The sequence below is a fragment of the Gavialis gangeticus genome, unplaced genomic scaffold (genome assembly GCF_001723915.1).
Source record: "Gavialis gangeticus isolate Ggan-Ray unplaced genomic scaffold, GavGan_comp1, whole genome shotgun sequence".
Lineage (NCBI taxonomy): Eukaryota > Metazoa > Chordata > Crocodylia > Gavialidae > Gavialis > Gavialis gangeticus.
Window position 1 is genome coordinate 19,969,201 of NW_017729014.1, and position 15,078 is coordinate 19,984,278.

The 15,078-nt window shown below is 49.3% G+C and overlaps 1 protein-coding gene across 1 annotated transcript in view; it reads right to left on the minus strand.

Moving 5' to 3' along the window:
* Positions 1-15,078, minus strand: part of PAX7 (paired box 7) — a 182,276-nt gene that overhangs the window by 79,766 nt on the left and 87,432 nt on the right. Inside the window, exon 5 of the mRNA XM_019511923.1 lies at positions 13,247-13,446. Coding sequence (XP_019367468.1) covers positions 13,247-13,446 — 200 coding nt within the window. The remainder of the gene's footprint in view (positions 1-13,246; positions 13,447-15,078) is intronic.

A 15,078-nucleotide genomic window follows, 5' to 3' on the forward strand; every position in this document is an offset into this window, starting at 1 on the left:
CACGTGGGGTTCCTGTGCCCCCCCCACACATCTTGTAAGAAGGCTCCAAGTGAAAGTGCAAGGCAGCGTTGGCAAGTGAGGCAGAACTGGCTTACAATTGTGCAAACACTGTGAGGATTTGGGTTTCTGTTTCAAGACCCCCACTTAAGACTCTGAAGGCCGTATACCCCTTATCCTGTCCTACTGAAATCAGGGACCGCTGTCCTCAAAGGTAGCAGGATTTGACTCGTCTCAACTCAGACCTACTTATATTTCTGCTCTGATAACTTCTTCTTCTTCTTGCTGCTTCTTCTCCTGCTCCCATCTGTCCGATTTTTTTGTACTACACACTTAGCCAGAACAAGCTCCAGTCCCTGCCACCCTTCAAGGCCCCCACCTCTTCTCCTTGGCAGCCTCATTGTTCTCGAGTCTCTTCCACTCTCTGCGCATTGATCCTCAATCCCCACCACCATTGCCCTTTTGAAGAGTTTTGTGTCTTTTTCTTGACCTGGAGAAGTGCCATCTTGGTACAGTATTGTGTCCAATGGCCCCGAATGGAGAAAAATCTGACTTGAAGTCAGTGGGAGTCTTTGCGTTGCATTCAACTTTGGGTCGCATCCTTCACTGTTCTATAAAATGAGGATAGAAACACTCCCTTTCCCCAATCCTTTGTTTGATTTATTTAGACGACAATGTATTTGGCACGGAAGCTGTCTCTGACGGCGTTCCTGTATCAAGCCTAGCGCAAGATTTCAGTTACGATGGGAGCCTCTAGGCACTACGGTAAACCAAATAAATAATAAGTTCATAAGAAGCGCACATACACAGCGAAGAAGATTCACAATTGCACAGCCACCTCCAGGGTTTCCTAACTGAGGCTGCTGGAAGGATACAAACAGGCCCCTTTCCCTTAAAAAATGGTAGATTCAAAAAAAAAATAAAAAAAAAAAAATACGCCGAAACCTTCCACAAAGGAGTTGATAGGATTTATCTTCCTTTGCAGAGGAAGGGACATTTCATGGCCTAAACAGGTTGATTCTGCCCCTTATTTATAACCCACCGAAAAAAACGGAAGATGCATTCCAGCTATTGACGTTAGCAATGCTTCCCTTCCCCCCGCCCCCCTTAAAGGTGGTTCAGGGCTTTATGCTTATAAATCATTTTATTGGTAGTTAAAATATACAGGCTAGCACGTCTAACCGTAATGCGAGGCTCACTTCAAAGGGAACCTGCTTTCATTTCACAACAGTTAAGGTTTTATCAGCCACTAAAGATTCCCCTGCCAGAAGATCCTGTTACACCACGTTAAGCCCAGGGTGAAGGCCACGGCTGTTAAAACCAAATCACGGTGAGGAGAAGATGAGGAAGTGGAAGCGGCCTTGAAGCTGCAGGTCTGCCTGGTGAGACACTGTCCTAGCAGCCATGGATATGGGCATCGGCCAAATTGCAAAGGCAGCGCCTTCCGACGGCACAAGTTGGCTGGCACGTGGCTAAAGAGCTGCGCGAGGTATGCGAAGACAGATGTATACACGTGTCCGGCGGCTGCTTTTTTTTTTTAAAGAAAGAAAAGGTCCCTTGGGGTCATTTATCCATGCACTGCATGGGGTCCCCACACAGACTAAATTTGCTTCTTTCATTGCAAGCGTGAAGTGGATTGGAGCAAAACTGAGCTCGCTGCAGGCAGCACGTGGCAATTAATAAAGATGCCTGAGGTCCTATCTCTGTGCAACGCCTTCAGATGAATGAGATCTATACAGGGGAGAGGTGACTTGCAGCTGATGGTTGTTTGGATATCCCTGGATGTCTTTTACTTCAAGTGAGGTGGCTTCCCAGTGACATTATTCCATGGGATGCCTCTCTGGAGAGGTTGGGTGACATCCCATGCAATCCTTAGAGGATAAGTCAATCCCTGTGGGGGGAGTCACCCCTGGACAGATGGCCCACAGGCCAGGAAGCCTATTTACCACTCAAGTTCAGCATCTTGGCCTGAGCCCACCATCTAGCATGCTGGCCAACGCTGCCTCAATGTTTCCTTGCACTTCCTTCTCTTTTGGTCTATATCCCTCTAATGTCTCTCAGCCTATACTTAGACTTGGAGAACTTTTTGGCAGTGACCGTACTTTTGGCCAAGGCACGTACAGTGCCGAGCACAATGGAGTCTGGACCTGTGACTAGACTCCCACATACTGCTGCAGTACAAACAAGAAATCACCACCACCATCATCATCATCATCAAATAAATAAAGCAGAGACTTTCTTAGACCATTGGCAAAGAAATGAATCCCATACACAGGGGTATCAGTGCCTTGGGCATGGAGAAGGCCAATATGGATCATGAATGCAGGCTTTCTTGCCTGCCAGGGCAAAACCCAGGAGCTAGAAACCAATCCAATGGAGAAAACCCATTGGGTATTTCAAGTGCAGAACATCTTGAACCATGATATTGTCCCAAATATCCCTTTACCCTTCCTGTCTCAAAGGGTGATCTTGGTATATTTATGTGCCCTTTGATGGGCTGAGTCTCTTGCAACAGCCCAAGAGTCTCACTCTTTGTCTTCCAGCTCCTGATACATCAGGATAGTGAAGGGATTTTGAAAGGATTTGGAAACTTGGGTTTGATCCTGAGAAGCAACCAAAAGCTTGAATGCTTCATTGAACTGAACCATGAACACCTCTTAAAGTGGCTCTTCTGTGAATGTCCCGGTACTTCCTGAACATATTTGTATTCCCGTAGACTCTGGATTGTGGGGCCTCATTGCGCTGGGTGCTGCACACGTGCATGGTGAAGGACAGTACATACCCTATGAATCTACTGCTCTAATTCAGTGGTCTTCAACCTTTTTTTCATTTGCAGACTGATGAAGTCTTTCAGGGAATGTGCTGCAGAGTTTGAAAATGATTTCAGATTTCTTGCTCACCAGGTCAGGGCCTTCCCCACCTACCCCCACTTTGGGGGTAGATTTGGTTGTATTTGGGGCAAAGGGTAGCGTTGGTTCTTATTGAACACAAGCCCATGCAGCCAGCCCTGCTGATACCCTGCAACTTGTCCCTCTCGCCCGCCCCCAGCACAGCAGCACACCGGAGGTGAATGGCAGCAGAGACAGCTGCTTGCCAGGAGGAGGCTGGACTGAATTATCCCAGCAGCCGCCGAGATCTGGGTCAGCTCCCACAATTTGTCTGACAAGGGGAGGGAAGGGAGGTCAGGAAGAGGCTTCTGCGGGAAAGAAAGCCTGTTGTGTTCCTCCTCAACCTAATCAGGACTTGATGCTGGAGGAAGATGGATGGGATGAATCAGCTGATAAGCAGGAACAGGGATGGGGCCAACAAGTCGTGCCCTCACCCTCAGACCTCTGGGGAAAGGTGCAACGCGTGCTTCCTTCCACCTGCTCTGAACTGCAGAAGGCGGAGGTAGAAAAGACGTATTGGGTCATTCGTGACCCAGTCGCTCGAAGTTCCCCTCAACTCCGTGCGGCTGCTGGCTGGACTGAAGACTGTGCATGCATGACTGGCCCTGGATCGAATGTAGGATGGGTCTCCCTGGCACATGGGTTAGTGTTTTGTCCAGTCTGGTTATTAAATGTCACTACTGCTGGGATTCCCACCACCACCTGCTCAGCAGCCTTTTGGAGAGGGTTGAGGGCGGGCTCCTACCCTGCAATGATTGTGTTGGAGAGGATTGGATAGAGGGGTTGTGTGGGGTTTTTTTTGTAGCTGCCTCTCTGGCCAAACTGCATGATTGCTCCTGTCTGAAAAAGTTTTCAGCGCTCTTTGGAGCACTATATAATTTCATTAAGCGCCCGGACCCCTAAAGCCTTTTTTGTAAATGTTATTGTTAATATCTAAATCGAATGAAATAAAATAAACACACGAATCACCACAATCTCCTTCCCCGATCTACCACTAAGAAGCGGAACAGGCCCAGGGTCATATTAGGCATAGATTTTGGACACATCAGGCTGAGGGATGTAGGCAGATGGGGGAGGAAAGATGGTCCAAGTTAGGGGCCCAGCCTGGGACCCTGGCTCAGTTCCCTGCCACCGATGTCCTGGGTGACCTCAAGCCAGTCATTTAGCCTCTCTGTCGGTCCTCCACTTGCTAACTGGAGATGGTAGCCTTGTCCTACCTCCCTGGGGATGTCTCAGCACAAACATGTGAAAGATTGTGATGCCTCAGATACTGTGATGGGGGCTATATGAGGACCCCAGAGAGCTTAGGGCTGCCCTTGGTTTCCTCTGCCAGGTGATAAAGGATGCAAAAAAGACAATAGGAAGGTGTATACATGGCCCAGATGATCATCAAAGTCATTTAGCTGGAGATAACTCTTTACAAAGTTTGAAACAGGTTATATATAATTGATATAGCTCTTTAAACACCTGCATTTCACATGGGCTTATAAACACAAACTACATTGACCTCCTCATATAAGGAGGTCCAGTCACTTTGGGGCAATCTCATACTATGTCTATGAAATAATACTGTTAGAACAAATCAAATCGGTCTTTACAAAGAGTCTTTTTTTTTTTTTTTTTTACAGAGAAACCGATCCAATGAATGTAGTCAGTTTTTCTCTCCTGAAAACCCAGCTCCTGAAAATGTGTTATCTATGTGCAAGTATCTAGTGAGCAGCTTGGACAAAATCTCTTTGTGGTCTATGGACTGCTGTTTATTCTTCATTGCTTAGGTATTCAAGAAGTGATGGATCATGGTACATCTCATTCAAAAAGTTTCTGATCTTTGACGAGGTGTCTGAAAGCTTTCCATTAAAACAAGAAAATAAAGTGTCACAGAGAACAACTAGTGTTTGAGCATGAATGCACTTGTTCAGTTATCAGCACAAGGAATATGCATTTCCCAAACACTTACATGATTGAAAATCCAGCTATCGGTTTGTGCCCAAGCTGACACAGAGACTGGTTTCGGTTCCAAAGCAAGATCTGAATTGATAGCTCCAGAGCCCCAGCTCTCGGGCCTGCCTTCCCTGTTGCATTGTGAAGGGTATTAATACTGCATCCATCCAGCAAATAATAATCAATATATTACATTGTGAAGGGTATTAACACTGCCTCCATCTAGTAATTAATAATCAATACTTTACAGTCGAACGTAACAACTGTTAGGGATTTGAATGACAGTTTTGCAAATGGTGTGATAGGAATATATGCCATATAGAAAGCTTCTCCATGATTATTTCAGTTGTGCAAAGAAAATGCTATTAAACAAATAAAACGAGAAATACACTCCTGGCTTTGCTTATCTGTTTATCTCTCTAATAAAATGCAAGTCTGGGGATAAAAGGGGCTTGGGGAAGCTGGAAGACACTGAGATAAATTCACTGCTGGCAGAAAGCAGTTGCAAGGCAGTGTGTTTTATAGAGTGCCTCACCTCCACTCGAATGCCTGCCTCTTAGATGGCCCAAGCTTAATAATGTTCCAGTTGCATTTAAACTTTCCAGAACAGGCTTTGATGTTCACACCTCAGTGAGGTGAATGACGTGTTGGGGAGCAGATTTCCTGCTGCTATTGTTTGGCTGGAGATAGACTGGGCTTTAACAGCACACCAGCAGCACACCGATTTATATTGTGAAGATTTTCTTGGCGCGAGAAAGAGCTGTGAGCCTTTAAAAATAGCTTAAATGCTGTGGGGAATGGATGAAAGATTACAATATCTTGGAAAACACCACTCTTGATTCTTATGCACGTTTTCCATTGTTCTTCGCCATAACTGAGTCCTCTTTAATTGGCACCTTGATAAGTAGTGGGCCTGTTTAATGGGAGAGGTGGAGAGGGGAATAGATTAAGTGCTGTACATGGGCAACGAATGAATGGCACATTTACTTGCTTTTAATGGGGCAGGGGCTGATGGCTGCCGGAGAAGCAAAGGCTCAGTTGCACACATAGCTCATCTGGATCTTTTTGATTTTCTGTACCTGAGCTGGAAGTCTTGGGAGAAACAGCTGACCTGCTCCTCATAAGAGGAAGGTGTTTGTTCCCCAAGACTTCCCAATCAGGTAGGCAAAATCAGTATTTATCAAGAGGGCTGCTTCTTATTCCCAGTGGTTAATGAGTACAAAATGGTGTTCTCCACTCTACATTTCCTATGGATCCCTGCTTCTATGTATGCAGCCTGGACAGACATTTTTATTCAGTTTCCTGGATTTCAGTAGAAATTTTGGCTGAACAAAGACTATGGGATCAGCGCCCCCATCCCCACTGTTTTTTGTTGCAATGTTTAACATACTCATTATAATAGGACTGACCCTCTCCAGCCTTAGATAACTGGGTTTTCTGCCCCTTTGCAGGTCTATACATGTTTCCATTGGGCATGGTGCCGGCCGGATGATGCCGTGCGGATGTCAGGCTGGTCTCCTCAGTCATCTACAGCCTCACCGATGACTTCCCTATTTACTGAAAGATTGCCATCCTTGTATTGAGGGTCTGCTAGTGATGGGGCCCCTTACAAAGATTTTGCAAAGTATATCAAGCTGCCTGAGTGCAATTTGAATCCCATCCTAGGATACATGCGTGGCAGAGTATGTGTGTAGGGGGTGGGGGTGCAGGTCATGCTTGCATTTCTGATAGATAATACATAGCTTTGCAAAATTCAGGTGGAAAAGGAAGGTCCCTGTGGTTGGAGTGAGTTTGGATAACTGGAGATTTTAGTTACAGGGTCATTTTGGGATGAGTGGCTTATCTACAGGGATGCTAGCGAGCGCATGTGCGTGGGGTGTTATCTTTGCATGTGACCTGCCTCCATTCCTCTTCCCAGCGCAGGCTGGGTCAGTGGGAAGGAACAGCAGTGACATGGCGAGGAGATGGAGCTGAGTCCTTGCTGGCTTTACCTAGTGGAGCTGCTCCTTTAAGCCTGGCAGACAGAGCGGTCTAACTTCACCTATGCCCCCTCGCTGGAGCTGAATGTCACTTGGCTATTTTGTTGTGACCTCTCCCAGGGCCTGGGCACAGGCAGAAAATGCCTCTAAGCCTCTGGTGAAGTGGCTGCCGCGGTGGCAGGAGCCGCACGCTACACAGGTCCTCTATCTGGGTGCTCCTGCGTGCAAGAATGCTATCGAACTGGCACGGCGGCACAGAAAACGGGCATGCCAACCTGGCCTCTGCCAGGCAGCCCTGGCTCCCTCATCCTGCACACAAGCCTCTCAATGCCCCTGGCTGCTGCCAACAGCACGGGGCAGCTGCTGTGTCGCAACCTCCTACCACCCCCCTCCCGCACACAATGCAAGCTAGTCAAACCCCCTGGGAAGGAAGAAAACATTTTCAGCTGACCTTTAAGTGAGACGGGATTGCTTTAAAAGATCCTGCCTGGAAAAGTCTCAAAGAGCTTTGGGATCGAACTGTCAGGCCGACTGCATTAGACTGAGGCAGCCTTGCACTGCTCAGGCTAACGCTCAGGGAGAAGATGGACATGTCCATCTCTACCCAAGGCTCCTTCCAACTATCTGCCCTCATTGCACCTACTAACAAACACGGCCATGAATGAGACTAGCCCCCGGTCAGAGCGATTGCTGTCTGATGGAGTACTGGGTTACCCCTTTCACACTGCACACCGGTGCTTAACAGGGTCCTGGACTCCCCTGGTCCCTCCTGGGGAGCTGCACTTCAGCACAGCTCCACCACAGGGTCCCTGGACTTGGTGGGCCAGATCTCTACCTGCTTTAAATTGGTGTAAGCTGGTGTAAAGCAATAAATGGAGCTAGGCCGACGAGGTTCTTTGGGGCAACCTGATATTTTTTATTAGGCCAACTCAAATACTTGGAAAAATTCTTCTTTGCAAGCTTTCAGGAAGAGCGCACACCCACTGCAGATGCTTTCTCAGCCTGATGAAGGGTATTTCTACCCAAAAGCTTTACCCAAAGCACCTTGTCTGCTGGTGTCCTGAGACCAATACGGCTACAACCTAGACCCGTGTATAAATGGAGCTAAACACATTGTCACCACCTGAGGCTCTGGCCCTGTACGTCCCCATGACTGAGATATACAGAACATCACTCTCATATGGAAGAGTCAACATTTTTTTTCATCAAAGCCAAATTTTAAGGGAAACTGCCATTTGGAAGAAGTTTTAACAGAACTACAGGAGTTCTTCAAAATTTCCTCTTTTCCAATAAAAACTTTCAGCACAAAACACTCCAACCTCTTCCAAAACCACTGCTTCATTCCAATGGGGAGAAAAGCTCTATTGCCCCCCGCACTGAAACTTTTCTACTGGAGAGAAGTGCAAAAACGCTAAATTAAAGACAAAAGTAGCCCCCCCGCAACTGATATCATTTTTTTTCCACACACAACCGTTGCTGTTTTGTTTTGTTTTTAAAATAGTGAATCAACAAGTGAGAAAAGTCTCTCACCAAAATGAAACAAAAGAAAATGGAATAATCTGAAAAAAAAAGTTTTGAATGAAAAAAAAATGATTTTGTGGAAGATTGAAGGAATTCTTTTTTCCTTGACCTTCAGTTTTGGAGATGATGTCATGCACGCTAGCATTTGTGGCTGCTTGTTTATGATGATGTGAAACTGTGCTTAAAAGTCATGCTTTTCTGCAAGTGGCTGAGAAGTGGGGGGCACGGCAGCCTCCATATGTGGCAAGCAGTGGATTGGGGAGGGCACTGGCAGCAGAATGGCAGATAGGGAAGGGAGCAGAAAACAGAGCAGCAGATCAGGCAGGGAGCACAGGAAGGAAACAGAAAGTAGAGCAGCAGATCGGGTAAGGGAAGGGAACCGGAGGCAGGGTGCGGGGCTGATTTGTGGTTGGCCCCCACCGGCTTAGAGGATCGCTAGCTGGGATTATAACCCAAGTGGAATAATCAGAGCAGACCTGAGTCCTTTTACTCAACAAGACGCACGGTCTATTGTGTCCAGACCCACCGCAATTGCATCTTCCAGAAAAAAGATCAATAAGCCGATGGGTCTCCAACCCTTCTCCCTACTGTAATGTTAGCATAGAAATAAAGATCTCTCGGTGCATGGAATTTCCTGGGGATTAATAGCCATCATCAGCATATCAATGCATCAGCTCCTTCTAGCTCCTCATTAATTCCCAGGAAGTGCCCACTGCCTCGGCCACAGGGACTAGGATCAATTTACTCGCTAGACCCAGCTGCTCGGGGTACGTCCATCTGATTCACTCGCGAGCAATGTTGAGTAACAAAATATACCATGTGTTTTCCGAAAGCTCCCAGCAGGCTTCTGGGAAGGAGTAGTGAAATAGTACTTTGGGAGCCATCAAAATGAGCCCGTTCACGGTAACGGCGGGATAAACACAGCCCAGTTGCTTGGCCTGGACCCTGTGTGTTACCGCCAATGTTTGAAAGATATTCCCGATGCCGAGATCTCTAAATGAGCTGGGAGTCTGGGAGCAATATTTGTTAGACCCCAGTCTGGGGGGGCTTGATCTGATGATGCTTAAAGTGCTTCTTCACGCATGCTACTGGGACTGGGTGTCTCAAACTCCTGCGCCAGGAGCATACCGAACAGCAAACAGCCACTATGTCATGGAGACATCATGGCCCAGTGGAGGGGAATTCAAATCAGGCATTAAGCTGCTGATCCAAAGCTGCTGAAATGAAATGAAACACCAGAGGGGTTTGGGGGAGACGCTGTTTCCCCTAGCGCCCGCTGGCATAACAAGGAGAAATGGGCACAAGCTGTTGGAGAGGAGGTATAGATTGAACATCCGCAAAAACTACTTCACCGTTAGGGCGGCTAGGAGCTGGAACCAACTTCCAAGGGAAGTGGTGCTGGCCCCTACCCTGGGGGTCTTTAAGAAGAGGCTGGATGCCCACCTAGCTGGACTCGTTTGAGTCCCATTTCTCTTTTTGGGGTTTTTGTTGTTCTCCCGCCCTGGCGGGGGGTCGGGCTAGAAGATCTACTAGGTCCCTTCCGACCCTTAATCTATGAATCTATGAATCTATGAATCTATGAAATCAAGGCAGGGGAGGGGCAGCTTTCCACTGACTTCAGCAGGCTTTGGATCAGCCTCCAAATCACTTGGATCTTTGAGTTTGTCCAAGCTGTATCCTGGCACCCTGAGGGCACAGCAATCGAGATGGGTCTACCAAAATGTTGCTCGGCCCTAAAGGATCCCCTCCACGGAGGAGAAACTGGAGCTCACAACTGTTGCTGCTTCCTCCTCCCCCCGCCCCATTATTCAGCTTGCAAACTTTATTAGCTGTCAACGTGTTAAACTTCCACTTAGCTGCACAGCTGCATGGCCAGCCAGGCTCCAAAGTCCTGCTAATAAACTTTAATGGACTGAAGGGCCTCTCAGATGGAGGGGAGCCCATGGGCATGGACTCAGAGAACAGGGAGAATAAATGGGACTAGAGGGAGCTCATTTCATATCTGAAAGCAAACAGTGGCAAGCGGGTGAGAAGGAAAAGCAGGTGAGGGACCATCCAGTGCGTAACCCGGTGAGAGCCGATCTATGGTGGGAGTTTCGCTGGGCACATGAAGTAACAAGAGTATCACCTAGATTTGACTTCAACACGCTCTTGGGTTGAAAGCAGGATTTGCTGGGTACAATCCCACCGCCTTATAGCAGGTCATGAAGGCAGCACGCTCCAACAGACGAGGCACTGGACTGGTGCTCAGCCAGCCTAGGTTCAATCGCTGGGTCTGCACCACCTTGGAAAAGTTGCTTGCCTTCCCTGCACCTCTGTGTCTCCTCTCCCCTTCTGCCTGCCTTGTCCATTAACTCTGTAGGCTCTTTGGGGCACGGCCCCCTCTCTGACTATGTGCTCGTACCGCACCTAGCACAAGGCCCATCTCTCATCTCCATCTCCCCGTCCACAAAACACCGAGATGCAGCATCTAGCACAAAGCCCTGATCCCAGCTGTTGCTACTGCTCTTACCAATACAATGCTAGGAGGCCTTCGAGTCCCCGAAGAGACGGGAATGGGGCTGCAGAAGGTGGCAGGAGTTTCCCTGCTGGGTGCGTGTGTGTTTTTTTTTCCACAAGAACTTGATTGACTAATGTTTGTGGGTCCCGAGAGCCAGTAAAAGATCTGCTCTGATATCCAGAAAATTTTACAAGGGGCGGCAGGCTTAAAAGTGGTGGGAAGAAGCCGAGCCTGCCAGGATGTCGGAATGAGAAAGCCATCAGGAATGTGCCTCGGAGAACAGCTGCTACTTGGGCTCTGGCAGGAGCCTCCCCGCGAGCTGCCTGGGAGCAGAGAGAGGGATTCGCGGATCACGGCTCCAGATGCAGGAAGGGGCTTTACTTTCCTTCATTTAGCCACCGATGTTGCTTTGGCTTCCTCTGCTCCCTGCCCGCTTGTCACTGGGAGGTCAGCCCTCCATTTCAAGGCCTGGCATGGGGCTGCGTGGAGGACTCTGAGCAGATGGGCATCCCTGGGACTTGCCCTCCCCTCCCTGCTCGCCCTGTTCCTGGCTCTGCAACACAGATGTGTTGTTTCACCATAAACATGTGCTCAGAGGTGCTTGGCCAAGTCAAATCCGCCCTCCGGGCACCTTTCTTGGCGCGCGTTCGACACATCTGCACCTGCTCGTACCTCCATCAAGGTCTGCTCATGTCCACATCAGTCGAGGTACAGGACAACGGCGGCTTGGTGCTTAAAAGGCCCCTTCATTGACAAACTCTCTCTGCCCAAGCTGGAAAGAGCACGGCTTGCTTGGAGCAGGTGTTGGGGGATTGTCAAGGCTGCACAAGCTCTTGCAGTGCAAAGGACTACCAACCTGTCCTCTTGTACTGATGCCACCCCCTCCCTGCCAGCAAGCGTCTGCTACCGAGCCTCTCCCCAGCCCTTCCCGGAGGCAGAGATATACCCCCTGCCTCTTGATTCACCTCCCTGCAAAAACCACGGTGCATGGTGCAACTTTCTGCCCGACAAGAAATAAAGTGGTGTTTCAGCTTGAGAGCAGCTTGGTCCCCACCACCCATGCCCCATACATTAGGAAGGCGAGAAACCCAATATAATGCCTCCGACACAGAGAAGCTGCTCGTTGGAGGAACATCCATCTAGCCCCAGCCCTCGCTACAGCCTTTCACAAGTGGCACGAATGGCATCTCCATTGCTAAGACCTCTAGGCGTTGGCTACGCTGCATCTGCTGGGGCGACGCGGCTTGTGCCTGCGGGGAGCCTGGCCTGAATTAGAGCATCTTTTCCATCTCGGAGTAGGAAGGGGCCGATTGTCACCCCTCCAGGAAAGGCTCCTGAGAGGTGAGAAGATGCACGGGAAACCCTATGAGACGGAGCATTCCTGGCTTTTCATCTCCTTCGCTGAGGAAGGCGGCAGGGGGAAGAGGGTTGTCCGACTGGCTGGCTGTGGGGAAACGCCTTCCCTTGTCTGGCTTTGGGTGTGATTCAGCCCTGCAGACCTGCTACAGAAAAATGCCTGTTTTGCTTCCATCCGATTGCTTACTTGGAAAGTCATGGGGCTGGGCTGCTCCTGCCCTCCCTCCCCTTGCAATTCAAGCCCAGACTCTACACACAGAGACCCGATGCGCAGCCTGAAACCTAATAGCACTGCCCGCACGGAGGACTGACTGCTGGTGTCTCCATTTCACTTCTTTAGCCCAGCACAATCCTCAACAGCCCTCCCTTCCCCTTCCCTAGGGGACTCTATTATACCCACCGATCTGTTCACACTCCTTATCCCTCTGCATGTTTGCACACACTGCTGACCCAGCCTTTATCTGCAAGACATAAGGGTCTCTGTGTGGAGTTCCCACAAGGGCTATTAATCGTGTAGATGTCAGAGTCCCACCTCCCTTCCCCTCCCCTTTTCTCCCCACTCTTCGCAAACTCTCAGGAGATGTTCAAAAATTTTAAAAAAAATACATATCACGTGCCAAATCTGCAACCTTTGCTGAACATGATACAGTCCCCTGGGCGGGGGGAGAGGAGGCTGGGGGATGGCGAGTGGTGTGCCCCCACCCTTTTATCCGAGGTCAATGGTATAACACCTTCCCGTCCCAAAGCAGAAAGCACAGATCTGAACTCCCCACCCACTTTGGGAAAGTTTGGACCGCAGTCCTACCCTGGATTGGAACGGGGCCGCTGGTGCCTCTGTGACACGCCATCCTCGGACTACAGGGAAGCTTTGGATCTGGCTCCAAACTGCGCGTCTTGAAGCCCTGTTGACATGTTTCCCGAGACAGGGAACATCCACCTCCTCACTTCCAGCTGTCGCCTCTGCCTCTCATCCCAGGGTGATGCTGGAGCCACCTTCCTTAAGGGATGTGGGCTCCCTGCTCTGCTCCCCGGGTACTCTGCCATGTCCTGGCTCTGGTCCTTACCTGCACCCGCGCCTCGGTGAGCTTGGTCCTCTGGGCTAGCTCCTCTCGTGTGTAGATATCTGGGTAATGGGTTCTCTCAAAGGCCTTCTCCAGCTCCTCCAGCTGTTCAGCAGTGAAGGTGGTCCGGCTCCGGCGCTGCTTGCGCTTCAAGGGCAGGTCCGGTTCGGACTCCACGTCCGAGCCTTCATCCAGCCTGTTACCTGGGAAGGCAAAGAGACAGGGAGTGACGTGCGTGTCCTGGAAAAGCCAAAGGGCGAGAGGGCAAAATGTCTCAGGGAAGTGGAGGGGAACCCGTGCTGAACCGATGCTGCCCGCTAAGCCACTGACACATGCCTAATAGAGCAGGTCGAGGGTTTTCTGTCCCCGCTTATGAGGCTTTGGAAAAAGCCCGTGTCTCAGAACGGAAAGAGTCTGAAGGCACCGGCAGCTTTTGACAACTCTCCTGCTTTGTTAGGTTTTGAAGCCCTTGCAAAAATCCCGTTCCCACCTTTCCAGAAAGTTTCCCACTATCTTGGCTTCAAATGCCTTCTCCTTTTGCAAGGTTAGTTAACGGATGCTGACATAACATTAAAGACGGTCAAAACTGAAAGGAAATATTTTGCAAGCGCCTACTCTGGACACTTTCAAGAAACATTTGGATGTTTATCTTGGTGGGATCCCTTGACCCCAGCTGACTTCCTGCCCCTGGGGTGGGGAGCTGGACCCAATGATCCTACAAGGTCCCTTCCAGCCCTGATGTCTATGAAATCTATAATCAAAATCCTTTGGTTGACCCGATCTGAATTTTATTTTGGATCATATTTCATTGAGATCTCAGCATTTGTCTGAATTTGGAAAAAAACGAAGCCTTGAAAACTCACATGGGACGGGAAGAAAAGCTCCCCACTTGGGAATATTTCCAGAATGGGCACAGGGCAGCTCATTTGATGCTGAAAGGAAGGACAGTGATTTTCAATGAATCTATAATTGCCCAGAACTAGGCCGGGGGGTTGTTGGAAGGGCAGAGGATATAGAGGCAAAAAAGGGCCATGAAACATAAGGTACTCAGAGGCAGGGTGATACGGATGCCTGGAGCAGCGGGTAGCCTGCATCCAGCATGCAGTTTATAAGAGACACTCCTCAAGCTGAAGGAGACTGGTAAAGCACACAGTGAGCCTAACCTCTAGGGCACAAGCTCAACCCCAGCCCTGGTTGATGGCTGTTACCAGCGGCTGGGCCTTTGATGGCTCATTGTGAAACAAGTTTTGGGACCTCCGTTCAGTTCTTTATGGAGAATTATCCACACCCCCCCCAAAACCCTGCCAGTTGGCACTCTGTCTTTGCAGAAGGGCTGGGGATTGAGCGGGTCACAGATACTAAATTCCCACGACAAGCCCAAAGGTGGTGCTTCCCCGTCTGTGAGATGCACTCGGCTTAAGGAGGGCACGTGGAAAACTTCCACGGCCGCTGCCTGTGCCGAACTGGCCTCTTCTCCAGGTTTGTCACCCAAACACCATTTGTGGTATCAAATCCATGAGAAAAACCCATCCTCAAGCAGAACATCGGCCCCCTAACTTCAGTCGGTACAACTCTGGACCCTGTCTTTAAGAAGGATGTTGAATCAACAAAACAGTATTATGAGCAACTTAAAGCAACGAAGGGGATGTGGGGAAAGGAATTTGAAGAGCTCCCTTCAGCTCCAAGCAGCTTTTTGGTGATTGCAGGCAATGTGGCATGGACTCTGGAGGGGGAAGATGCCCCTGAGTTACTAAAAAAAAAGATGACCCAGAGTTAGATCCAGGCAATGCTCACAGAGCTGCACCCGGGTTAAGGATCAGGACCAGTGGCTTTTT